A 27,612-nucleotide genomic window follows, 5' to 3' on the forward strand; every position below is an offset into this window, starting at 1 on the left:
TGTTGGCATTTGTAAATGGTTGATTTGTTCCTTATTCTACTTAAAACTAAGAGCTCTAAGTTCTCCTTGATCTCCCTTGGGAGATTCAGGCAAGCATTCCTAGAACTCTAGTTTCATCAGCATCATAAAGTGTCTGAAGCACAGATCGTGGTAAACTCTCAAGTTTTAAAACTTACCTTATTTTACTCCCTGCATGGAGCCTGCTTCTCCCTCTGCCTGTGTCTCTGCCTCTCTCTCTGTCTCTCATGAATAAATAAAATCTATAAATCAATCAATCAATCAATCTGGAGTATAAACTGTTTTCTCCATAAAAGTTTGTTACTGATCACATCCTGAAATGACAATGTTTTCTATACGATGGGTTAAATAAAAATATGTTATTAAAATCAATTTCGCCTGGTTCTGTGCACTTTAAAAATGTGGCCACTACGAAGTTTGAAATGACATGTGTGACTGGCAGTATTTTTCACCAAGTGGCTGGTTTGCTCAGTGAGTTCAGAAACTGCAGAAGGGATTTGTGAGCTTCAATCGATGAAGAGGCATTGCCTGATCACCTTCAGTGTGAAGTCCAGATGGCAGCCCACGCAGTCCCCGATCCAATGGGCTTGCATGCCTTTTATCCCATACCACTCTGGAAGGTCTGCCAGTGCGTCCTGCATGGCCTGTAGGAATGACAAGAGACAGCAAAGCTTACTAAAGGGACAGCACAGGATGAGGGGCTTGAGAAGGCAGGAGGTCAGCCTGCTCCAGATCCAGCCCGCTTCTTGTCCACCTGCCAATCCGGGGAGCCCAGCAAAGTCAGAAACAGATGCACTCACCACGACTCAATTTAGTAAGATGGGTTTGACCGATTTCTCTACTCTGACCGGGCCAACATTTCTCGGAAGGAAGAAAATTAATGAAGGAAGACCTTAATTAGTATCTTTGCTGAGTGCAGGGAGTACATTCTCTCCCACAGTCTGGGAACTAAACAAAAGAAGTTCAAGTTTATGAATTCTGAAACTCTAAGATGAACAACTCATGGGGATGGCCATGCTACAACTCAGCTGTATCAAAAATAGAACACTATAAGTTACATCTTTGCATTTAAAAATTCAAAAAAAAAAACTACCCTCCAAATCAGCATAAGGGAAACCGTCCCATTGATTTGTGTAAACATTTTCTATCAGAAGTGCATATATATTTTCACTGTTTTTTTGGTCTACTTTTAGTCCTAGATTCCTATAACAGGGAGGCTTTTCTACAAATTACTCTATGGCCTCAAGTACATGCCATCCTTTAGCATTTGACGATGAGACACATTCCTTCAAAAGACGGATTTAAAAGTAAATCATAGGGGGGGCCTGGGTAGCTCAGTTGGTTTAGCATCTAACTCTTGATTTCGGCTTAGGTCATGGTCTCAGGATTGTGACATGGAGCCCTGAGTTGGGCTCCATGCTCAGCAGGGAAGTCTGCTTGAGATTCTCTCTCTCTCTCCCTTCTCTTCCCTCCTCCCTCGACCAGTGCTTGCCCACTCGTGTGCATGCTCTCCCTCTCTCTCAAATAAATAAATCATTTTTTTAAAAGAGTAAATAACATATTTGAAATGTGAAGAGTCGGGGATCCCTGGGTGGCGCAGCGGTTTGGCGCCTGCCTTTGGCCCAGGGCGCGATCCTGGAGATCCGGGATCGAGTCCCACGTCGGGCTCCCGGTGCATGGAGCCTGCTTCTCCCTCTGTCTGTGTCTCTGCCTCTCTCTCTCTCTGTGTGACTATCATAAATAAATAAAAATTAAAAAAAAAAAAAAAAAGAAATGTGAAGAGTCCAATTTTAAATTCTTAATTGTATTGTGATTAATACGGGCAACATAATGATGCTTTACTTGTCTAGTGTTTTGTGATTCATAAAGTGCTTTTATACACATCTCTTCATACATACTCTGGTAAGGCAGCTCACTTTCATATCAATCAACTTTTGCTGAGAAAGGTTATAGCTCTCTGATGTGAGGCTGCAGGAACAGACCAGCCAGGATTAGAACCCAGACTTACTAACAGACTTCTTTCTCCGCCAGCACAGAGATTCTCATTCAGTCATGTGATAAACAACACAGAGCTCTTTCTATACATGTTATCTGTCTATCCTCATCTATTCAATAGAGTCTGGAAGCTTCAAGATTCAGAAATTTCTTCTGCCACAGAAACTATGGATAATGGACCCCATCAAGCTGACCAGCAATGTGTTCATTCATTTCTTATTCCACCATGACGTGTTAGCCAGCCACGCCTCCACACCAGGACCTCATGTAGGCACTGGAGGCCTGGGCAAATGCAAAGTAGGATGTGCCAGAGTCCTTCCTATTAATTTTAAATAATGCACACATGCAGTCTGCTGCTGTTAGTTGGTAACCGATCAAGATTCAATGCCAGATATAATTAGCATCACAGAAAGTGAGACACAGGTTCTGGAGATGAGGCAAGGAAGAAAAAAAATAGTGGGAAGGTGGGGAAGAAAAGGAAGAGAGGGATAAATAAGGAGAGATACAAAAGAGCTGGGTGGATGAACCCCAGAGGAGAGGGAAAGTCACAGGAGTGGGTAGTGGGGAAAGCAAGGCTCCAAAAAGGAAAGACAGGAAGAAATAAAGCAGGGGGGGCGGAGGGCTTGGAAGCAGACAGGTAATGGAGGAATGGCACAGGCGAGGGAATGCTACTGTGTGTGGGGCTACGGGGCATCTGTCCACAGGAAGGCACAAGGAACAGTGTGACATGGGACACGGCTTACCAGCTGCTTGGTGACATGGTGAGCCTTTCTGTGGTAGGGCTGTTAGTCTCAAGCAACAAGCAAACGAAAGAGGGAGAGCACTGGAAAGCCTCGAGAGTTCAAGTTGTCCTTTGAACACAACAGCACACCAAGGCTAGGGAGGCCCCTTCCTTTCTGCCACCAATGAACCTAGCGATGGGACACTTGGCGCAATCCTCAGTGTAGAGACCCAAGCATCCAGGGGTGTTTATAGGTTGTTTCTAACAAATGATCCTAGGCTTCGCCCATTTCTGGACTGTTACTCATGTAAGATGAACACTGCTTTTTTATGATGAAATGCAATCAACTAGAAACTGCGGGTATTTTAAAATCTACTTGGTAATTTGGATAGGAGATCCGTGAAAACCAAATGGTTGGTAAAGATTTAAGGTAAGTTTTAAAACTTGAGAGTTTACCACGATCTGTGCTTCAGACACTTTATGATACTGATGAAACTAGAGTTCTAGGAATGCTTGCCTGAATCTCCCAAGGGAGATCAAGGAGAACTTAGAGCTCTTAGTTTTAAGTAGAATAAGGAACAAATCAACCATGTACAAATGCCAAACATACGTTCCAACTTCCTGTAATTGTGAGAAGGCTTCACAGGAGAAATCTAAAATACCTGACAGTTGGGTGCACAGGTGGCTCAGTCGGTTAAGCATCTGACTCTTGATTTTAGCTCAGGTCATGATCTCAGGATCATGTGTTGAGCCCAGTGTTGGACTCTGTGCTGGGTGTGGAACCTGCCTCAGATTCTTCCTCTCTATCCCTCTGCCCATTCTCCACCCAGATAAAATAAAATACTTGATGGTATAAAGTAACCCAACAGGACCACGATGTTTCTGTATTTGCTATAGTAAAAAATGACTTTAGGGAAGGTGGTAGAAGTCCTGCTCCAGACTGTTCATGATGCTTCAACTAAAGCGATGTGCTTTCAGTTTCTCAAAAATACCAAGTCTGCCTAAGGCCCGGGCATAGGCTATGCTTCCGGCCTGCCCTAGCCACCCTGGCTAAAGTACCCCTTCATTCTCCTCACTCTCCATCTAATTGTTCATCTCTTCTTTGGGCTGCGTGCTTGCTCTCTGACAGCCTGGTCCATCCTCCAGATTGGAAACTCCCCGAGAGCAAGGACTGCACTCGGTTTGGTTCACCACTGAGTACACCACAACTACAGTATACCTACAGTGTGCAATATATCAGAATCCACGAAAAACACGAATAAATGAGAAATGAGTCTCCTGCCAAGGTAATGTAGACACCAACCTTTTTGTCTCCTCCCCTGCCCTCCGATAATGAAGAGAAAGCCTGTCTCTAACAATCTGGAACAGCTGAGACACTGCTTTCAGGAGGTCTGTCCCAATGGTCACACCACTAACTGCACATAGGTGGTCTTGTCCTCCTGGTGCCTGGCACCACAAATCTGGCTCTTGAGGTGGCCCTTTGGTGGCCTCTCAGTCTCATTGGCATCCCTTCCTTTTTCTCTCTTAGAGATCTCAAGAGGCCTCCATCCCATGATTATAACACTATAAGCGTTAAGAGAAAGCTACAAAAGGCTAAAAACAAAACAAAACAAAAATAACAACCCCCAACCCCCTGATACCAGGTTTATTTTTAAATGTGACTTCTGGGGTGTCTAAAAATCACTGATGGTGATGGCTGAAGGCAGTATAAGATCCTGACTCATCAAAGCAAAGTTCAATTATAGGCCATGTATAGTTTACATATATTTAGTTGGATCAGATTTCTTTGGAAACTGACTAACCATGTACATCAAGGATAGTACACTTGGATGAACACTCAGCTAGCTAAAATACTGACTTGATTCAGACAGCCTGTCTCCTGACTCTTACAGATAAACAATGGCTTCTCCATCTTTTCCTTTCCTGACTCACATAAACAGAATGTGAATTGTGGAGCTATGTATGTATGCAATGGTTTGAGAATGCTCAGAAACACAGAAGAGTTTCTGTTACTGATAACACAGACTTGAGAAGCCACACAACAATTTTAGTATAACCCAGAGTGCAAGGCGAGTTCTGAGATTTGATCTCAGGATCCACTGTCCTAAAGGTGTGTGAGAGAGAACACCAAGTGAGCTGGTAAGAAATGCAAAGTACACATCATCTAAAAATATGGCTTTCTGAGAAGTCTGTTCTTTTAAAGTCACCAGTGGCTTTGGAAACGTGGACATGACATGTGGTATGTCCATTATGAATGAATCACGTACCAAAGTTCCCATGCACCATTCCACTTCAATTACAAAATGGTCACTGAGCTCCTTCTTCTACAGGAGACATTGTGTTTGGTGTAATAAAAGGCACCAGGATCTCCAGATGACACCAGGAACATGTCAAATTGCCCCAAGAGAGTCCGATCAGCAAAACCCATGAAATTCTAAGGGCCATAGTGCCTGGCTACTCCAACAGGTAAATTTTAAGAAAAAGAAAGGGAGGAAGAGGCAGATCTGCAGATTCAGACACTTAAAAGGCATCATCAAATAAAAAAAGGGAGGGTATGAATAAACCGGAGAGTCTAGGGAGGCACACGTGGGTGACTGAGCTACAGAGAAACGTTAAGGAAGTACCTATTCTAAAAGCACAGTGGCTACTTGGGAGGTCATTTATTATGGGACAGAGGCATAGGGAAGGCTTCAGGGTGCTGGCACAATTCAGCATCTTGACTTCCAAGTGTGGCTGCTTAAAGATAAATCAAGAAACTATATATTTGTTTCATATGGTTATGTGCATTTCATTTTACAGCAAAAAATGTCACAACAAAACAAAAACTTACTAGGTTTGGTACTGCAGAGGTCACAGCTCTCAATCCCAGAGGGCTCCTGGAGAGCAGGGCACAGGGCAGGGCTGGCCTGTGGGATGCAGCTTCTGACTCTGGTTTTTCTTTAGAACCCATGCGGGCCTGGCCCAGAGCACAGAAATGTGCCTTGTGTTTGACGAATGTTCATTGAATTGCCATTTAACTCCCTCTATTCGAGGGTGAGACTGAGAGAGCAGAACCAGGAGAACCAGACCCATCAGCCTCCTGGGCAGGGAAGGAATGACCTCCTTGGAACACTTCCTATGCACTGGGTACTTTTACATGTGTGGCCTCAATGAAGATGAGGCACATTTCATCTTCACAACAGTGCAAGTCCACCTTGCAGATGCGAATACAAGTTTCAGAAATCTCCCTTGCGGCACCCTGCAAGGACAGGGTTGGGGTGATGGCATTGGAAAAGCAGCGCTCAAGCCCATCCATTCCTACACCTGCTACACCATGACCACTCTGCCATCCAAATACTTAAATTAAACTTTCTCATGTCCAGGTTTCAAGGAGTGTCGACTTAGCATTCTCGAACTTTGAAGAGATGCTTTATTACAGCTCTGTCTGCTTCTATTATCTCATTTATTTTTAAATTTTATTGCTGGAAAGAAGGACTCTGGTTATGGAGTCATGGGGCTGAGGCAGTCAGTAAAATTCCCTCTCTCGGTACAGATGAGGACACAGAGGCCCCCAGTGCTTTAGCAATCTGTCCACCGTCACTTAGCTAACTGGAGTCAGGCCCCAAAACTCCAGTCCTTAGTATGCTACTCAGTCCTCATTTAACTAGCACATACTTTGCTCAAATTTTCTCCCCAGTGACACAGGGAACTTCTACTGGATCAGCTGCCCAGTACCTGAAGCTCTTCTTTCTTGGGGGCGATCCATGGTGGGTGAGTGGCAGGGACCCATCACCAACTATGGAAGCTTTCCCAGGCCCACTCTCCTCTGTGGAAGCGAAACAGGGTAACCAATCACAGTGCAGGCTCAGTACAGCCTTGGGACGCTGCAGGGTGGGAGTGAGGGACACAGAGGCACATGGGCAACTGCTTTAAGTGTTACACCAGACCTGAGAGGCTGGAGATTCTGGGACTGACAGTGGTGATGGCTTAACCAGATCTTTCCTGGGCATGGTCTTAGCTGAGTCTTGTTCTCCATGAATCCTGCCAAAGCCTGAGTCTCTGTCCTCCCCACTGAACTGTGAATAACTTGATCCTCGTCTGATCAATTCCTTTGTAGCTGAAGTTAACCAGAATAAGGTGAGGTTGCTGTTTGCAGCAAGTTTTCTAACTAATATCAATGGATTTTAAAAGTTTCAACATCCTGAATATCTCTATTAGCTGACGCTGTACTACACTGCTATCATTGTAATCAAAGTATAAAATCCTGAATATCTTAATTATATATTAATATAACAATAATATATTAATAAACTAATAATCCACCAAACTGCACATTCTAGAAAGCTTTTCAATTTATGGAATGATTTAGAGGTCCTTCAATGCCCACAGGCACATAACTAGTGTATTGTAAGTTCTAAAAATGACCCATGGCTTATCCTCTCCAACAATCGATAAATTCCATTTAACTTCCAAGCAAACCCACATGTGGTCTCATGGCATCTAATGTCTTTCCATCTGATAAAACCCACGTTACATGATTTGAAGATTAGCTCCATATCCCACACTATCCTTTCCTGCCACAGAAAATTCAGAGTTGATAGGGCCCAATGCTGACCACACTTGACGCCCCACTCCCCACCCCCGCATCACTGAAGGAGTATGTAAGTCCTCTCACCATGTTTTCCTTCTAAATTGAATTGTCAAGGCTGAAATACCTCTGGTGGAGGTGCTTTGCTTAAAATATTCAGATCTCGGTGAGGACAAAAATTTGAATAAAATGAAATGTGAATGTTTTGATATGCTAATTATGAGGGGGACTACCTGCTTAAAATCTTAATCCAATATATGAATATTTTTTAAAAACCAGAAGAAATTTTGACAAATAAACCAAATGAAATCAACATCTTGAGAACAAACCAGCAAACACTGCTTCGTCGCCACTGTAAAACAGATGCATTATGCACTGTCTTTCTTTTTTTTTTTTTTAAAGGATTTTATTTATTTGTTTGACAGAGAGAGCACAAGCAGGGGGAGTGGTAGGCAGAGTGAGAGGGAGAAGCAGGCTCCCCACTGAGTAGAGAGCCTGATGTGGGGTTTGATTCCAGGACCCTGGGATCATGACCTGAGCCAAAGGCAGATACTTAATCCATTGAGCCACCCAGGTGCCCCTATGCACTGGTTTTTGATGAACAGAGTTTTAGAGAGCACAGCCCAACAGCCCCAAGGACCTCTCCATCCTGTGCTGCCCCACCAGCTCCACCAGACCAGGAACAAGGTGGGGGGGGGGGGCGGTTAGAGTACTGCAGCTGTTTGATCTAAAGTAGGCTATTTTTATCTGTTTGGTTGGGTTCTTTGGTTGAGACCAGATATTCTTCCTCCTTTTTGAGGCAATTATGGTAATAGTCAATGGAATTCATCTCATCTGGTAGAGTTGGCAGTGCTTCCCTTCCCCATCCTGGCCAACCTCAGTGTACAGAAATCTTACTGGTTTACAGAATCCCCAAACCCGGGGAAACAGCAGGTTTTGACATGCTCCTTAAAAAGTATGGTGAAATCACTTTTCCAGGGACCTCAGAGGGAAGCTGAACTATCCCAGGACACGCCCTGCTCTCTCCTCTGAGCCCTCCCCATCAATCCTAAGGCTTGGCACGGTTTGGCAACGACTAATTTATTCAACATCCCTCACCTGATAAATGGGAAAAACAAAAACAAAAACAAAACTCACTCAACCAGGTCAACAGCAAACTCCAAATAATGAATTACCCAGGTCTCCTTATTGTCCTGGAACCCCTGTGCTATTTTCAGTTATCTCTATGTAAATTAAACAACCACAAAACCTTCCAACCACAAAACCGAAAAATTAACCATATGAATGGGCTCCTTACTCAATTTTTATAAATAAGGACTATACTATACTTACCTGAAGTCAGACTACCATTTCCCTGTGGTTATTACTCAGCATACACAGAAGTACTGTGGTTGGCAAAGGGCCCTTACAATCATTTTCACCAGGATAGGTCTGAAAATACTGCCATTGCTGCTCCACAGGTATACCATCTGAATGCAGATGCTTTAAGAAGCTGAAACAGGACTGTACATTAGTGAGTCTGAATAGGAGCCAGGGTTTAAGAACGTGAACCAACAAGAGATGGGCTGACGCATGCATCCGATCAAAAAAGCTTCGGGGATACAAAACATAGGAATAAAAAAGACAGAGATTAAAACGAAAAAGCTGGGGATAAAAAGAGAATTAAATATAACATGGCTAATCTGCCTCTTTCTTCAAAGAAGCAGAAATAATGCCAGGAATAAATCCATACCTCCCAAGAGAGGACAGTACGTGGGCTAAAGCATTAAGAACAAGGCACAGCAGGCCCACAAATAAGAATTCCAGAAGAAGTGGTTTTAAAAACATGATACACTTTAGAAGACCTTGGTTAAAAAAAAAAAAAAAAAAAAAAAAACTTTAAAAAAATGGTTTAGGCAAACTGAGAAATAAAGTGGATTTATTAGCTACTAAGGGAGAGAGTTCAGAAACTGGAGCCCAGAGAGCTGGACACAGATTGGAGGCAGAATAGAACAGAAAGACTTAATGACAAGATTTAATTAAAATGGACACTTTTTAAAGTCTCAACATTTAGCCTAGTTCTGAATCAGTGGGATCTGAGTAGCAATTATGTTTGAATTATAATTCGTATGTACTTTTTTCTAAAACTAAATCTTGTGGCCAAGATGTCCTTATTCTTTTTGTTTTTGAGATCATTTCAATGCAGTCACTCCAAAGACACAGTGTATCAGCGTACATTTGAGGTGTAATAAAGGAAAATAAATGCTGAAGGCAGTAAGATGCTTACAGAAACTCCAGATGTCCTGTCTAGAATATTCTAGAGGGATAAGCTCTCCCGCAGTCTAGTCTCCTTCTCCTGTGTTGACTCTGGCATGAAGTCTCCCACAAGGACTTCTGCATTACAAAGCTCACTTGGCAATGTTTACCTTGTTCACTTCCCTCTGACAGCTGTACTTTCACCTCTCTTCTGAAGGTGATATGTATTTCTAGCAAAATCCATTTGTTGTGGCATCTCAAGGCAAAACATTTATTTGCAAAGACAGCTGTGCTATCCAAGAGTCTCAATTCCAGAGAAGGTGTTGTTAACCCAGAAGGGAGATAATCAGTACTGAGCAAGGCATCCTACTGATGATACACAACTTGCCAACAAGGCGTGCATTTCTGGGGCCACGAGGGTAAGAGGAGGAGAGCCGTCAAGCAGCCCACACGAACACTGAGTGTGCATCTCAAGGCCTAGTCAAAGAGAGAAACACACCAAGTACTATTAAATAGCTTCCAAGCAGCTGGACAGAAGGAAGGGCTTTCTGGGTGCAACCACCAGGGATGCATGTGGGGAGGGAGACCAGGAAGCATGGTGGCAGCCATTCTGGGTAATCTCTGATTCCTGTATGCATACGTTCACTCAGGCCACACCTAGCAGTCTTTTCCCCCCACTTCAGACCCAAGCAAACCACTGCTCTCTCAGAACAGTTCTAATTCCACGAACTTCCAAGAGGTACTGACCACAGGTTCTAAAATGTCACCACCATGCCCCTAAAAATGTAGATGATAGAGGACAGGATCTCCTGGTGACAGTCATCTATCTGGATGAGGCTGCTTCTGATTCCCAGGGGCCACTCAGGTCACCTCCCTGCCCCTGGATGGACAGGACACAAGCAAGGCTATCCTGTACCCCACAAGAAGGGGAGCAAGCAGTGAAACAGCCACACCATGCACTCAGCCCAATCTGTAGCTCTGGGCTAGCCTTGTCTGGAAAGGTGCTTTTGTTCTGGGAAAGCAGAGTCTTGGGAGCAAGACTGAAAGCTTTTATTGGTCTAATAAGGGAGGAAAAAAAAAATGGGGACAGCAGTCTCACGGGACATTCCGCTCAATTACCTTCAAGTTGGAAGCCTGCCTGTAAATTGAAAACTTGCAGGAACATAAGACCATCCCTTCCGAGGCACTCGGGTCTACAGAAGATATGTAAATAAATGCTGACATAACCCTGCTATCAGGTGTTTTGGTTTATGATTACTAAAATGATGATAATCATTCTGGAAAATATGAAGGATGAAGAACAAGTTTCCCACAATCAATATAAATACCTAGGGAGGTCACTATTAATATTTTATTCCATGGCTTTCCATCCTACTTATACCTCATCTTCCACTGATTCAAAGATACACATTTTCTTTCTTCCTTCCTTCTAAAGATATTTATTTATTTATTTATTTATTTATTTATTTATTTGAAAGAGAGAGAGAGAGAATGAGAATGAGCGGGGGGAGGGGCAGAGGGAGAGAGAATTTCAAGCAGACTCCCTGCTGAGCATGGAGTCAGATACAGGGCTTGATCCCATGACCCTGAGATCATGACCAACATCAAGAGTTGGATGCTTGGGGATCCCTGGGTGGCGCAGCGGTTTGGCGCCTGCCTTTGGCCCAGGGCGCGATCCTGGAGACCCGGGATCGAATCCCACATCGGGCTCCCAGTGCATGGAGCCTGCTTCTCCCTCTGCCTGTGTCTCTGCACCTCTCTCTCTCTCTCTGTGACTATCATAAATAAAAAAAAAAAAAAAAAAATTAATAAAAAAAAAAAAAAAAAAAAGAGTTGGATGCTTAACGACTGAGCCACCCAGGTGCCCCAAAGATGTATATTTTCCCCACAAATGCTGAAACTGGGACCTGTCTTATAATCAATGGTGCCTTTGACACCATTTTTCTTTCTTATGGAACAAAAGATGTAATGCCAGTCACGTGTTACAGCTGATAAAATGTACTAGGGTTGTGGGTACTCATGGGATCTTCATGTAGTTAAGATCATGCTGTTAGTCTACTCTTTTTAAACTACCAGAGTGTGCATTTTGCTGGAGTTCACAACTTATTACCGCTCTAGAAAGGATTAAATCTTTATTTCGAGCAAATCTGACACTCAAAATTAGCCACCGTGGAATAGTAAACAAAACAGAGAGAAATGGAAAGATACTGTGGAAAATTGTTTTCCTCTCTAAGAAGGACATTTATTTTGAATAACAAAGCACTATCATATGATTATGGATATGGCTGTTAATGCCTGCTTGCCTCACAGCACGGCAGCCATGGGATCAGTGTCCTTGTTCCCCAAGCAGCCAGGCTCCAAAGGTCTAGGGTAAGGACAGGACGTTGGAGGAGAGATATGACACAAAAAGACACAGTTTCAGGTTAGAGGCCAGCAAACCAATTCCATCAAGAACAAGCTAGAAAACTTCCAACCACTGTCCTTGCCATTACCTGGCCACCTATGCCCTGCCCCTGCCCTTATTACACTTCCTACTGTGCTAATGTCTGGCCTTCCTGCCAATACCTGCCCTCTGACTGCACGGAGTGCTCAGAAATGCCTGGTTGCTTGGGAACCTGTCCTCAAGAGCTGGTGGAAAGCACGCAGACCTGGCTCTCAGGAAACCCAAATTGGGTGTTGGCTTTCTTGGGCTTGGGAGCCTAGTTTTAAAATGAGGAATGGGCCAGGTCTGTCATTTTCAAGGACACCTCGAGCTGGCCAGGAGCCGCCGGGGGAGTAGGAGGTGGGGCAAGATGTATGCTGCTAAAGAGCAAGCAATGCCCGATCCTTTTAATTTGTCTTTAGATTGCATACTGATTTTGTAATTTCAAAATCATGAGGTTTTTTTTTGTTTGCATTTATGTTTTTCAGATCAGGGCAGGGATTTAAAAAGCACGAGAGACTGCGGGCTAAATGTTGGGGAGCCTATGCACTGTTTGCTCAAGTCTCTTCTAGCTTTAAAATCCAAATGTTGGGGTACCTGGGCATCTCAGTTGTTTATGCCTCTGACTTTGGCTCAGGTCATGATCTCAGGGTCATGGGATCAAGCCCTGGGTCGGGCTCCAAGCTCACTGGGGAGTCTGCTTGAGATTTTCTCTCCCTCTCCCTCTGCCCCTCTCCTCAGTCATGTGCATGTGCTCTCTCTCTCTCAAATGAATGAGTTTGTTTTTTTTTTTTTTTCTTAAGATTTTTATTTATTCATGAGAGACACACAGAGAGAAGCAGAGACATAGGCAGAGGGAGAAGCAGGCTCCCTGTGGGGAGCCCGATGCAGGACTCAACCCTGGACCCTGGGATCACGCCCTAAGCTGAAGACAGACACTCAACTCAACTGCTGAGCCACCCAGGCATCCCTCTCTCAAATAAATAAAATCAATCTTTAAAACCCAAATGTCTCCCTAAGCTAAAGGGGTTCACTGGTAACTACACTCAGCAGCTCTCTCTGGCATACCTAGAGACCCCCACAACAAGGTGATAACAAAGCCCTTTATTCTCATGGGGTCCAGTTAACACTTTGAGAAGGAAAGAGATTCTTACACCCCAACGGATCTGGCCAGGAGCTCAGAAAGCCCCCTCAGGGTTTAAGAGCAAGACAACATGTTTAGTTTTGCCTTCATTTTTTCCTAATCAGATCTACAATTTATTTCATTTTCAGTATAACTGAAGAAGTATAGGTTGACCCTTGAACATCATGGGTTTGAACTGTACAGGTCCACACAGTACAGCACCATAAGTGTATTTTCTCTTCCCTAGGATTTTTTTTTCTTTTTAAAGATTTTATTTATTCATGGGAGACACAGAGAGAGAGGCAGAGACACAGGCAGAGGGAGAAGCAGGCTCCCGTAGGGAGCCTGACACAGACTCAATCCCAGGACTCTGAGATCATGACCTCAGCCAAAGGCAGACGCTCAACCACTGAGCCACCCAGGTGCAGAGGGAGAAGCAGGCTCCCTGCTGGGAACTCAACACAGACTTAATCCCAGGACTCTGAGATCATGACCTTAGCCAAAGGCAGACGCTCAACCACTGAGCCACCCAGGTGCCACTTCCCTATGATTTTCTTTCCTCCTGGCATTTCCTCTTCTCTAGGTGTCTTCATTGTAAGACTACAGTATATAATACATACAACCCACAAAATATGTGTTTATCGACTGTTTCTGTGATGTTAGGTCTCTCTGGTCAACAGTAGGTTATGACTAGTTAGATTTCTGGGGACTCAAAAGTTATCTGTGAATATTCAACTGCATGGAGAGGGGGCAGCAGTCAGCACCCCTGAACCCCATGTTATTCATGGGTCAATGGTATTTATTTCTCTCATTTTTCCCTTTGCAGTCATTCCTTCTATGTTAGATACAAAACCCCCCAAACAACACAGAAATGGAAGCTTCTTGTTTGTCAAGCGTGCACACTGACCAGGAGCCCATGTGTCTGCTTCAGAAGTGCTTTGGGCAGGCTGTGCAGGCACAGCTGTCCTCAGTTCCCAGACTGCAAGGCACCAGGAAAAGGGAGAGGAGGGCTCACAGGGAACAGAGCTGATGGAGAACACACACAGATGTGATCAGGCACTGGCAGAGGGCCTGCCAGAGGTGGCCAGGAAGGCCCTGTGTCTAGGGAGAGGAAATCTAATTACCAGTGTCATCTCGGTACCATCCACAAACACTGTGGGTTCCTGAACCCTGGAGCCAGGGCCCTTGCCCTGCACCAACTCTGATGAACCCTTCCGGGCAGAGTTCCCACCAAAGGCTGCGAGGAGCCAGCCAGCCACCCCTCTTGCAGTCTCACTGTCACCCCCAGCTGTGGCTGTGACCCACTCCAAGCAGCAGGAGGCTTGGGGACTTCAGGGAGCTGTCGGTCTCAAGGCACCTGCTTTCCTTTCGGCCCTGTTCCCAGCCCTGTTCCCTGGGTCCTGCCCACTTCCACTCCAGAATGACTTCCAGGGGGCTCAGGGGTAGCTTTCCCTGTAAGAAGGCTGACGATCACCCCAAGTTGTGTAGAGGGAACAGCATGGAGGGTGGGGGATTGAGTTCACCTTACAGCTTAGGGGAGGAATGATCCTAGAGAGGCAGGGAATACAGAGGAGAGAAAGAAGTCAGAGAGATTATGTAAGGAGGAGCAGATTTAACAACTAATTAGTTTTGTGAGACAGGGTGTCAAAACCAGATCTTAGGGACGAGAGCAGAGTCTGTGGCTTCCAAAAGAAGAGACAGCCAGGGCAGGGGGAGAATTCTAGAAGGAAGCTCGCACTCAGAGGGTGCCCCTGAGCGCTGCTCTCAGAGTTCAGGGGTCTGGAGCCTGCAAGGGTTCAGCTACTCTTACCACTCAGGAGCGGAGAACATATTTTGTTTTTACAAGCAGAGAGGCATAAGGCCACCCTTCCAGGCCTGGTGAGCACCAAGAGGCATGGCAGGGATGATGCCATAATAGCTTTAAAGCCACAGGGCTTTTAAAAGCCAACCCTCACATTAGATAAGCCCAAGCATCATCATTAAATGTGGCCCTGGCCAGTGTCCTCACTGCTTTTTATCCCAACAGCCCTGCAGAGAAGCAGACAGCTCATTAAACATGTCTCACCTGTCCCTCTCGGTTCCCAGAAACTTGGCCTCCTCAGCCCATCTCTCATCTGGGCCTCCACCCACCTGTGAAGAAGCAGGCCCCGGCATGAAATCGGGGCAGAGGTGCAAGGGGGCAGGGGCATGGAGGCTACTCCCTCTCATTTTCCCTGATTTCTTGAGGGCTCCCCGATTTCATGAGGGCGCATTGTTGCCTGGCTGTTCTTGCCAGCAGAAATTCTACTTGCAAATACCTGTGAGACATGAAGTTTCCTGCATGTCTGGAAGGCAATAAAATGTTCCCTGAGAGACATTCTGCACTTCCCATCCTTCATCACTTCCTGGAGATCCGCCTCACCCCCTCCCTGGTGCTCACCTGTGTTGTCACAGGGATCCTATTGTGCTGTGCCCCCTCAACCTGAGCCCGTCTCCTGCACTAGCCTCCATGCTCCCTGTGGGCACCTAGCCCAGGTCTGGCCGGGCGCTGGGTAACATCTGGGGAAAGAATGAATGAATTCACTCCCTGAGATGTGATACAGACTGCCAGCCACGAGCTCCAGCACCTGGACTTGAACCCCAGTGCTATTACTTATTAGCAGTGGGAGCCTTGGTTTCCTTTTCACTAAAATGGGGATAACAGGCACCCCAGCCTTCAGGGGGAATAACATGAGGGTTACGTAAGATGGTGTCTGTATGAAGCCCGAGCACTGATCAGATCTGATCAGATCATGGGCAAACAGGAAGGAAATGGGAAGAGAAGATAGACTTTGATATTCTAGCAGCTACCAGGTAATTCCTGAACACTTGGACGGTATACCCACCAATCTAGGGTGGTGGCTGACTAAGCACCATAACGGCATGATGATGCCCATCTTACCGCCAAAGGGGAACCTATGTACAGTGCCCCAGGAGATGAGGGCCTCCGGGAGGCAGCATCTGGGGGCCACAGGAGGCAGCCACAGAAATCAAAACTGCAGATCTGTTAGAAAAGTTCAAATGGGAAGCCAGGTCTTTGTCTCACCTTCCAACTGTCACCCGGCTGGGAGGAGCTGAGGCGTTCGCTCAGACCCTGAATCTCTTCTTTCTGTAGGGAGGTCTGCAATCCCTGCTCCTCCTCTTGCTCTCACCTCGTGGTGCTGCCCACAGGATACCTCCCACACACCTCTGCCAAGACTAATTCATGTGCTTTTGATACTCCTACTGCAAGTTTTCTTAACATTTCACAAAGCAAAGAGTCCTAGCAAGACTGGGTAGGGAGGTAAGGGGAGAAAAATCCAGTAACATCACAGAAGAGCCTTAAAAAGGGATTTCTGCATTTCAGGGTTCCCTCTAATTTTCACATTGGGCCTCGTCTTGCTAATCTGGAAGGTGAGTGAGTGAAAGGCGGGCCCCCGCACAGCCACACTCCCCAGCAAAACCAGATGCAGACACAAAGCTCTAAAGATGACTGTGGTGGGCACAGCTCACGGGCCATCCCAGCACTAACTGGCCCTTCTCTTCCCTCAAACAGCTTGACTAAAGCTTAAAAAAAAAAAAAAGAGCCCAAGACAGCTTTCCTAGTCTCCTTTGAAACTGGAGAGTAGGGACACCTGGGTGGCTCAGTGGTTGAGCACCTGCTTTTGGCTCAGGGCATGATCCCGGGGTCCTGAGATCAAGTCCCACATTGAGCTCCCCGCAGAGAGCCTGCTTTTCCCTCTGCCTGTGTCTCTGCCTCTCTCTGTGTCTCTCATGAATAAATAAAATCTCAAAAAAAAAAAAAAAAAAAAAAAAAAAAAAAAAGAAAGAAAGAAAGAAAAGAAAAGAAAAAAGGAAACCAGGCAGTAGCTACATGACACACCTGGAGCTAACAGGACATCAGTGGAATTTTGTTGGGGGTTTGTGGGCAAGTTCTTGCTTTCCAGGTAAAAGAAAGTCACTCACACTGCCCCTTCTGTCTCTTTCTGTCTTGAATAGGATGTCTGAAGCTGCAGCAGCCATCTTACAACCATGAGGTGATAAGCAGGAAGGAAGGGCTAAGAGAACCACCGAGATGCCAGCTGAAAGCCCAATCCCGGTGCAGTCCCAGCAACTTGGGCCTTCTTATGTGGGAAAAGTCAACTCCTGTTTGTTCAAGCTACCACTAACTCAAGTTTTTAGTTACTTGCAGCTGAGAGCATTACTAACTGATCTGACACCTCATCTTCTCTCTATAGCAGGACCTCCTCCCTGATTCAACACTATTTCTATCATACTAGGTTTTAAGGTAGATGTCTTATCTCATTTGATCTTTGAAATTTCAAATCCATTACCTGTGGTTTCCCACGGCCCCCATGATACAGTCCAAATTCCTGAAGACCTAAAGGGCTTTGGCTGATCTGGCTCCTAACTCCCTCTCCAGATTTTCCAGCCCTGCTGAAGCTCTCCTCTTGGCTTCCTGTTGCAGTTCTGTCATTCTTTCAGTTTCTCAAAATTATTACATACGTTTCTACTTCAGGGCCACCACATGACGTTCCCCATATGAAGGAGCTCTCCTCCAGTCTGTGGCTTTATTTAACCCTTACTCATCCCTCTGAAGCCCAAACAGTGATTTTCTATTTCAGATATTGTACTTTTCTGTTCTAGATTTCCAGTTTTTTTTTTAATAGTTTCCAGTTCTCTTCTGAGATTCACCATCTGTTCACTCATCATGACCATCTTTTCCTTTAAGTCCCAGACTATTTATATAACAGATGTCTCTGGCTCTATCTCCTAATTCTAACATCTGGGTCATCTCAGAATTTATTTCTACTGGGCTGCCCCTTCTCCCTTTTTTTTTCTCTTGATGGGCCACGATTTCTCAATTTTTCCCAAGTCTAGTATTTTTTAAATTATATGTGGAACATGCAGATAAAAACTATGTACAAAGTCTGGATAATGTTGTCTCCCTTTAAAGGTGTTGACTTTTGTCTTGAAAGCTCCTTTCGAAACTGTTGGGTTGACTTTTACTCTTTATTAAGTTGAGTCTATTCTGATTTTGTCTTTGGTCCTAGGATGTCATCCATACCTCTAATATATGGCCTTTTGGGAGTCTCAACTGCAGACTTCTGGCTGGGCCATGACTCCAAAATCTCTGAGCACTATGCAGTCTTCTGGTATCTGATCTCCCCTGTCTCACAGTGATCATTTTCTGTTAGAGCTTCTGGAGTCTTGCTTTGGTGCATGTGTAGCCTCCAGCCAAGGACTTACAGTGTACATTAATTTCTGCTCGCCCTTACCACTCCCATGCCACTCCCTCTTCTCCTGATTTTCAGGGCAAACCAAGTGCTGACCTCTAGAGACAGCTTTTTCAATAAATCTGCACAGGAGTTCAGCAAGAACCAGGTGAATCACCATGGTAACTAACCATTTCTGCTGAACAGCTGAAAATTCACAGCTGACAATTTAAAGAATAATGTCCCTCAGTTAGGTTATAACATTCCCAGCTGGAGGCAGAGGTCAAAAAAAAAAAAAAAAAAGACCTAATTAGATGGCCTTTCCCACAATGCCTATCACAGAGTCATCTGGAGATGACCTGGCTTCCCTCCTGGTAATGCAGCGGACCTAGGCTGTCAGCAGATAGGGGCTCCCACTGCCTGGGATGTTATGGAAACAATATCCTCAGCTTTGTTTTTCTCAATCAGTCTCTTGATATTACCGTGTGTTTCAAAGGAGCAAGGCACTGTGTTAACAAGTTCTAATGGGTAGTTTGCCAAATCCATATGCTAGTCTCTGCTACATTCTGAACAACCTATAATGGGAAAACTGCCTCATTTAAGACCTGTCTTTTGAGTGAGAAAACTGGAGGTCATATATCCATATGGCACTGGTGTTGTGAGTTGGTGTACTGCAGTTCTAATTCAGCAAAGTTCTGTACTGATCAGAGGTTATTTATAACTTTGTGCTTTCCTGGCATGTAAGAAGACAGTATTGGATCTGACCCAAAGTCCATTTCAGCCCACCACCCTCTCTCTGACAGAGCACCCCAGAGGCTACTATGGATGGGTATAACTGTCCTTCTCATGGTGACTACCATGGGGCAAGAATTAGAATGGCACACCATCAGTAGCCTGTCAAGAGGTCTTTACCTTTTCAGATCCTGTTTATGTCCAGTCGTAAGCTAAAAAATCTGGAGATTATCAGATTGCCATGGGAAGCATCCCTGATTTGCTCTAGTCATTTCTCTCTGGAGTTTCAGGGAAATATCTCTCAATTCCGTATTCTGAAACTCAGTAAGCTTGAAGTGTATCTTGCACAGAGTGGTTCTGGCATATCCAGAATGAGTTCTTCTGCTCAGGCTATCAGTGATTTCATAAAAAAAACCTGTTCTTTCAATGGCTGACTTTTCTGAACACAGAAAGAGCCAGAAAGCACCTTAAAAACCACTTGGTCCCACCGTCTCCTTTTATTGATGAGAAAATGAAGCCTCTTGACTCACACCGTTTACAGTATTAATTAGGGATGCAACAAGAGTCAAAATCAGAGCTTTGGCTCCTGGTTTAGTTCATTTACACTCTGACTTTCCTTCATGGAGATCGACCATCTCTTCACTCCCTTTATTTTATTTTAAGATTTATTTATTTGAGATAGAGTGAAAGAGAGACAGAGAACGCACAAGCAGGGAGAGGGAGAAGCAGACTCCCCACTGAGCAGGGAGCCCAATCTAGGACTTGATCCCAGGACCCTGGGATCATGACCTGAGCCCAAGGCAGACACTCAGCTGACTGAGCCACCCAGGCACCCCTCTTCACTCCTTTTAGATGGTCTTCTCTGGACCTTCTGAAATGTCCTACTCTTTCTGGAGGTTTTATTAGTATTATACAGATGAAGATACTTTTTTCCTTTCTAACTATATTGCTGATATAATTGCAAAGTTGAATGTTTTTTTGCCTTTATGGCAGCACAATGACTGAGTGTGTTGAAAGGTCAGCAAAACAATGGCCAACCATGACCTCTAGGTACCATTCTTGACTTACCTTGAAAATACCCAAACCCATCGCCTTCTCAATGAGTGACCCTAAGGCTCACATGCTTCCAGTCTACACACCCACAGCTCCAAGAGCCCTTCCTGGAGATTATTCCCAATAGCAAGGCTCTCTAAGACCCAGAAGACCTTGGTGTTGCCTCCCAACACAGACGGTATTACTGGGGCCGGGGGCAGGCACTAGGTAGATACTCACCTTTGCATAGGCAGTCGTCTTAATAAACCATTGTCGGAGGTACTTCTGTTCCACCTTTGCTCCAGAACGCCACGAACAGCCATGTTCATCCACCTGCTCATTGGCAAGCACTGTTTGATCCACTGGGTCCCAGTTAACCAAGGCCTGTTATAATTCAGAAAACAAAATGATGCAATCTGGTGACTATACTAAATGAGGTCATCTCAAGGTTCCTTACATGTGAAGGGTCTGCAAGTGCAGTCTCTCTGCTCTGAGACTTGAGGGCATCTCCTTGGGAGTACTGCATGGCAAGGAAACCACCAGTGTGGTGTAAAAAAAAAAACACATGAACGACCTCTGTGCTTTCATCATAGAGTGGGCTTGGGAGGAAGCCTGTGAGCAGGTACCTAATCAAGTTTGGTATATTCTTGTGTGAAAGGATGGAGCTGCAGGATTGGGAATTTTAGTAAATAGAATAAAAGGAAAAAAACGGTACTGGAACTTAGCAGAACCAGGTTATTTTAGGGGAAATAAATATATTTAGTTAAATTTACATAGCTAGCATTTGTTGAGTGATTATCATGTGCTAGATGCTGTGCTAAGGATCAAACTAAGGTTGGCTCTTCTAAGTCTTCACATTAAGGGTAAAATAAGGGTAAGGGTTAGGTAAGGGTAAGAATTAAAGGTAAGAATATTATTATCATTACTTGCAGCAAGATTTACTCTCGAATTCCACTCATTGGGCCAGAGATCTTTGTGGTGTTAATAAAAGACTTGCCTCTCGTATAGCATACCACCTACACTTGTGAGTTTACTGGCCAGCCAGCGGAGGTAAGAATATATTACAGAGGAGGAAGTTGAAGAATAGAGTGATTTGATAACTTGTCTATGGTCACAGAGTCAGTAAGTGAGAGAAAGGGCAAGAACTTAGGTCTCTTGAAACTATAAAAACTTTTTGCAACTTTTAAAAACTCCGTTTTTTTTTTTTTTAAAGCTTTATTTATTTATGTGAGAGTGAGAGAGAGCGTGCATTATGCAAGTGTGGTGGCCGAGGGAGAGGGGGAAGAGAGAGAATCCTAAGCAGACTTCCCGCTGAGCATGGAGCCCAACGTGGGGCTCAATCTCACCACCCTGAGATCATGACCTGAGCCGAAATCAAGAATTGGTGCTTACCAGTGCCCTAAAAACCACTTAAATTCAGATAGAACATACAGAGAACAATGTGGATCAATCTGAAGTGTACAACTTAACAAATTTTTGTCAATGCTCATTATCAAGATACAGAACATCCCCAGAACCCCAAATAATCCTGTCGTGCCTTCTCCCAAATCAGTATCTGTCCCCAACAGGCAGCAATATTCTGAGATCTGTCCCCAAAGACATGGCCGGCTGACTGCACCTGCAGTCTTAACTGAAGCTTCTCTCCAGAGCGCTAATTTGTTTCTGTCATCATTTAAAATAAGTACTTTAGCTGTCAATGTTCATCCTTTTATGACATTAGGGTAAGACTTAGGGCAAAGAAGGCAATGAATACAAATGAATACAATAAATCCAAAGGAGATGTGTCCAGGTTCTGAAATATCCTGACTTGATACTCGTTGTTTTTAAAAAATATTTAAAATAAGGGGCGCCTGGGTGGCTTAGTCTGTCGAGAGGCAGAATCTTGATTTCGGGTCAGCTCATGATTTCAGGTCACGGGATAGAGTCCTGTGTTGGGCTCTGCACTCAGCAGGGAGTCTGCTTAAGGATTCTCTCTCCCCCTCTGCCCTTCCCCCAACTCATGCACGTGCTCCCTCTCAAATAAATAAATTAATTAAAAATAATATTTTTAAATAAGTAAAATTTTACTAAGCAATTCTAAGAAGAGATTATAGACTGACTCTTGGTTTTGACTCAGGTCATGATCTCAGTATAGGGCTCCATACTCAGTGGGAAGTATCAGCCCCTCCAAATCCTCTTTCCACCCTGGTCTGCACCCTAGGAAGCTGATCTCTGCACCCGCATTAACCTGGGCCCTTGTTCTATGGCTGTGCTCAACCAGTGAGAAGAACCCTAGTATCTTCTCCACTGGGCCGTATCTGGTGGCACCAAAGTCCACACATCCTCAGGCACACAGGCCTCTCTGTTCTTGCTCTCCCAGTTCCAACAGCGGCCCCTTCAGCCTGGGGTGGCAAAGGCTTCCCTCTGTTGCCAGCACCAGGTGCTTAACTACTCCTTGTGGGTCTCCCTAAACTGCACAAAATCAGTCCTTTTATCACATTTTCTTCAATAACTGCTTTTGGGTCTCCTGCCGAGACTATGACTGATCTAGAGATATATCTAAAAATTAGGAGTGGAGGACAGACTAACCCATCCATGGGTTGTGCTTTTACAACTAAAACATAGTGCATCCACTGAAAAACTTAGGCTTGAAAGCACAGAGGCAGAGGGGGAAAGGTATGCACTGAATGATTTTTTCCTTCTCTCATTTCACGGTCCCTGAAAACCTTGGATCCATAAATATAGAGAGACAAAATACAGGACAAAAGTATCTTAGATCTGAACACTTTGGGTTAATAAACAGGATGATTTACTTATCTATTTATCATTGCCTGTATTAGGGCGTTATAGGAAGAGGTACCACTTAAAAGATAAGAGGCACCTGGGTGGCTCAGTTGGTCTATCGTGGACTCTTGGTTTCAACTCAGATCATGATCTCAGTACAGGGCTCTATACTCAGTGGGAAGTCTCCTTGAGGATTTTCTCTCTCCCTCCCCCACTGTCCCTTCCCCTCACTCACATTCTCTCTCTCTCAGATAAATAAATCTTTAAAAAATAAAATAGGGACGCCTGGGTGGCTCAGGTTGTGATCTCGGGGTCCTGAGATGGAGTCCCACATTGGGCTCCCCGCAGGCAGCCTGCTTCTCCCTCTGCCTAGATCTCTGCCTCTCTCTCTGTGTTTCTCATGAATAAATAAATAAAATCTTTTTAAAAAATAAAGTAAAATAAAAGATAAACAGAAAGGGCCAAGTATTATTTAGGAACATGCACAGGTCTTTCAAGAGCTCCCCTCCCCCCCAAAAAGATGCACAACTAAAATTATATAAAACAAAGAAGAAAGAAAAAAAATTCCTTTATACCACACCTCTGCCTCCTGCCCTCAGCAAACTTCCAAGGATATGGGAGGAGCAAACAGGAAGATTGCAGAAACAAATAGGACTTTATTTTCTTATCAACATTTTCCCATGTGGCCTGGCATCTCTCAGGCTCTAGGTTACAAAGTACAATGAGGGAGATGTGCTCCTAAGAGGTTTATATGTTATAATAAAACTCTGGTGTTGAATGAAAGACAAAAGCAAAACACAAAACCAATTTTGTCCCCCTCCCATGAAAGTCCTAGAGGAAGAGGAAAGCCATCAAAGGAAACAGCCTCTCAAATCATCATTGAATTGAGAACCCATTGGCGTTTCTCCCCAGGACCTGCAGGGGTCAGGCGCAACGTCTCCACAGGTGGTGAATCCAGGGAGGCGGGACAAATGCAGGGCCATCGGGGTCCTGGGTGTGCAGCATGTATAGTCTCGTGAAGCTCCCAGGACCTGCTTCCCAAATCCTTTTACTTGGGTCTCCATCCTTATAAACAGTTTCTATCAGATAGCTTCCCTTGAAACCAGGGTCTTATCCAACATTTCTGGATTTTCACACCTTGAACATGGACTTTGATGGACACCCTGATTTTTACTCAAGCACAGTCTTGCTATATTTAATGTGGTTTCTGGACAACTTCACTGCTTCTGGTCTTTTCCTTTTCTTTCCTGATCAACCTTTGTTTGCCATTACCCACTAAAGCCACCTCGATGCTTCTTTATGGTTAACTACTCTTATGTATAAAACACAGCCTATACCTGTGTTTTGAAATCAACCTTAAATAAATAAATGATTCAATCAATCCATGATATCATTAAAGCACCTACAAACATACCGGATTCTAGGAGATTTTGCCCACTGCTTCTCTCTTTTAAGTTACCTGGCAACATCACAGAAGGAGCCATTCCAAATAAGAGAATTTCCCCAGCCTATCAAGAGTTAAATACCAGGATTCATATATTTTTGTTTGTGATCTGTGGGAAGCTTTCAGAAAGTCTTTTAGAAAAGCAGCCCTGACATAGTCATAAATCTTAATCAGCCATGTTCACAAGAGTGATGGTAGGTGTCCCATCATTTCCACCCTCTTTCCCCTCTCCTTCTTGGACCCTAGGTTCTCAGAGGGGTGGGCGACTATGGGCTCCAGGAGAGATTCTTGGGGTGCTTTCATCTCATATTATCATTTATAAATTTTCTGTGACACATCAGCCATGTGGTGTCTACTGCCCCAGTGGGCCTCCTATTCCAAACCTACTTTCTTATCTTATCCTTCCCCTTCACTTGGATCCTCCTTCCCCTTGCCTCCCTGGGCCTCACCCTTTACACGGATGCCAGTTCCTTCTAGATCACCAGTCCCTTCTAGATCACACCCTTCATTAGCATGCTTTTGTCTCCTGGCCAAGGCATCACCCCTCAGGCCTTTGGCTACCCTCCATCTTTTCCCTTGCTTCTTTCTCCTCAGGCTCTGCTTTTTACTACCAAAAACCTTTCCTGAGTATGCTGTTAGGCAGCTGCAGGTTCCAGAAGGATGCTTTAGGGTATTGATTTTCTCAAGGTCCATTAGTTTTTTTTTCCTGACAAAACCATGTGTAATTAAGGAACATCACATAGATCTTATTAAGAAATCGAACCCTCAAAATTTATCTTCCTCTATTCCATCTAGAATGGGCTTCAGTTTGGACTGAGTCCGGAGGGAAGGGTTGCCAAGGCTACCAGTTATTTACTGCCACCACCTTCCAAAGCCACGAGAGGGCAGAGTGGGAGAGGCTGCCCCTGTGTGCACTGTTTCCTTCTGTACGCTGCCCAAACAAACACGAGGCCACACTGCAAACCTAGCTCACTCAGGTGGGTGCATTAGGTCTGTCACCAGCTGCTTCTGAAATCATGTAGGAGGCCAAAGACAAACTCACAGATTCAGCGGCTTCCATAATTCCCCAGAATGCCCAAGCATAACATAGCATCCTCCCTACTAACTACCTCTACTACATCATTTTCATTTATTTTTTTTTAATCAGAGGTGAAATGAAGGTTCTGCCAAGTGGAGGTCTTTATAGTCATATTTTTGGCTAAAAATAGTTTTGCGAGAGCAAGAAAAGATTCTTTTGGCAAAGGAAATGAGCATTTTTTTTTTAAAGATCATATTTATTTATTCATGAGAGAGAGAAAGAGAGACAGAGACAGAAAGAAAGACAGACACAGGCAGAGGGACAAACAGGCTCCTCACAGGGAGCCTGACGTGGGACTTGATCCCGGAACCCTGGGATCATGCTCTGGGCCAAAGGCAGACGCTCAATCGCTGAGCCACCCAGGTGTCCCAGGAAATGAGCATTTTGATGGATGGTGCTAGTTAAGAACAAAAGACCTCAACACTCCAGCTATGTTTAGCAACGCTCTGCTAAAATACTTCCCCCAAATGTAAGTTCATTTAGACAGCTTATACCAGAACTGAATTAAAGGGTTAAGGCTATCTCATATTTCAAAAAAAGTTATGACAATGCTGTTAGAGGAAAGGCATAAATATGCAGGTTATTTTTGGCTTAATATGCTTCACAGACTATGTTATGTGCAGCCTTTCTGGAGTCAATTAACTTTCTGATGTTAATTTCAAAAGTTTATATTTTGAAATAAGCCCTTTGAATGGAATACCAATTGACATCAATACATTTTACATTTTCAAGCCAATTTGGAAATAGCTATCCAATAAAAGGAGACCTACATGGAATAATACTTTGGATTAAGGCTAATGCTGATCTTCAAACAACAAGTGTGGATTTTTGCATTCTATTTATGATTTTTTTCTTAAGATCATGACTTGGTGGGCTCAAATAAATTAATACGCCAAAAACCTTTCAGTTAACAACTAGCAACAATGTAAACACTATCTTTCTAAATGAAATTCATAAAATAAGCTGTATTATTCTTCCCTAATGCCTGGCCATGGATGGGCTGCCTTAGAATTAGCCAGAAAGCTTTAGGATTTTCTTCCATTCTATTTTTTCAATTTAAATTAACTACAACTTTAGGTAACTCTGCAGGCACGCTCTGGCAGGCATATATTGAGCACCAATTCTGTGCCAGGCACCATTCCAGTTTCTTTACAAGTGTTGACTTGGTTAATCCTCAGTGAATCAGGGAGAAGAGGCTTATGGCAGGCAGAACAATCACACCCCAAAGATGTCCATGTCCTAATCCCCAAAACTGATGAATATATTACCTACAGGGCAAAAGGGTCTTTGGGATGATATGATCAAATGAAGGATCTCGAGACGGAGAGATTAGCTTGGATTACCCAGGTGGGCCCAAATGTCAAAGACTCTTCTAAGAGAAAAGGGAGGCAGAAGAGTCAGAGAAGGAGATGGGCTGGTGGAAGCACAGGTCAGAGAGATTTCAAGATGCTATGCTTTGTCTTTGAAGATTGGGGATGGGGGGAGGGAAGTGGGGTCACTAGTCAAGGAATGCAGGCGGCTTCTAGAAGATGGGAAAGGCAAGCAATCGGATTCTCCTCTAGAGTCTCCAGAAGGAAGGTGGTCTTGCCAACATCTTGATTTTATCCCAGCAAAACCCATTTCATGGACTTGTGACCTCTAGAAGTATAAAATAATAAATTTGTGTTGTTTTAAGCCACCCTGTTTATGGTATTTGTTACAGTAGCAACAATAGGAAACTAATATAAGTTGTTCCTAAGAGAGAAACCATCAGTGGGGAAACTGGACTGTGTTCCTCAGGGGCATGTGTCATGGAGGAAGGGGGTGAGGTGAGGAGAAGAGAGACATCTAGAGCCAGCAGGACGGTTGTGTCCATGCAATGAGACCCTCCCTGAGAACCCCTTCCATCTTTAAAACAAGTTTCTTAGCTCCTAAGATGCTGTACATGATTGGCTTTGGATTCAACCCAACAGTGATGTGGTTAAGTTTCCTATTTGGGTTTGATGTGCTGTAAAACTGAGGTACCATGAACAAACCCTGAGTGCAGAGACAGAGAAGCAAGTGTCCTCTGTGTGGGAATAGTACAATAAATATTCAATATACTCAAAAATTCAACTCGAATACATAATAAAGAGCTACAAAAAATAAAGTGTCCTATGAAGGTATATTACACAACACACGTAAGGGCTCCATGTGAGAAATGTTTACACTATCGCGTCAACGTGCCCCATCATTTCATATCTCATGCATATAAAATAAACAGTAACCACACAACTGGGGCAAGGGAACA

The 27,612-nt window shown here is 44.3% G+C and overlaps 1 protein-coding gene across 9 annotated transcripts in view; it reads right to left on the reverse strand.

Moving 5' to 3' along the window:
• LARS2 (leucyl-tRNA synthetase 2, mitochondrial) overlaps positions 1 to 27,612 on the reverse strand; it is a 189,139-nt gene that overhangs the window by 68,554 nt on the left and 92,973 nt on the right. For all 9 annotated transcript variants that reach the window (XM_025458240.3, XM_025458241.3, XM_035702736.2 and 6 more), the window contains 2 exons: positions 20,299 to 20,442; positions 555 to 662 (listed from right to left, as the gene is read on the reverse strand). In XM_025458240.3, the coding sequence (XP_025314025.1) occupies positions 555 to 662; positions 20,299 to 20,442 (252 nt within the window). The remainder of the gene's footprint in view (positions 1 to 554; positions 663 to 20,298; positions 20,443 to 27,612) is intronic.

This window comes from Canis lupus, chromosome 20, assembly GCF_003254725.2.
Source record: "Canis lupus dingo isolate Sandy chromosome 20, ASM325472v2, whole genome shotgun sequence".
Lineage (NCBI taxonomy): Eukaryota > Metazoa > Chordata > Mammalia > Carnivora > Canidae > Canis > Canis lupus.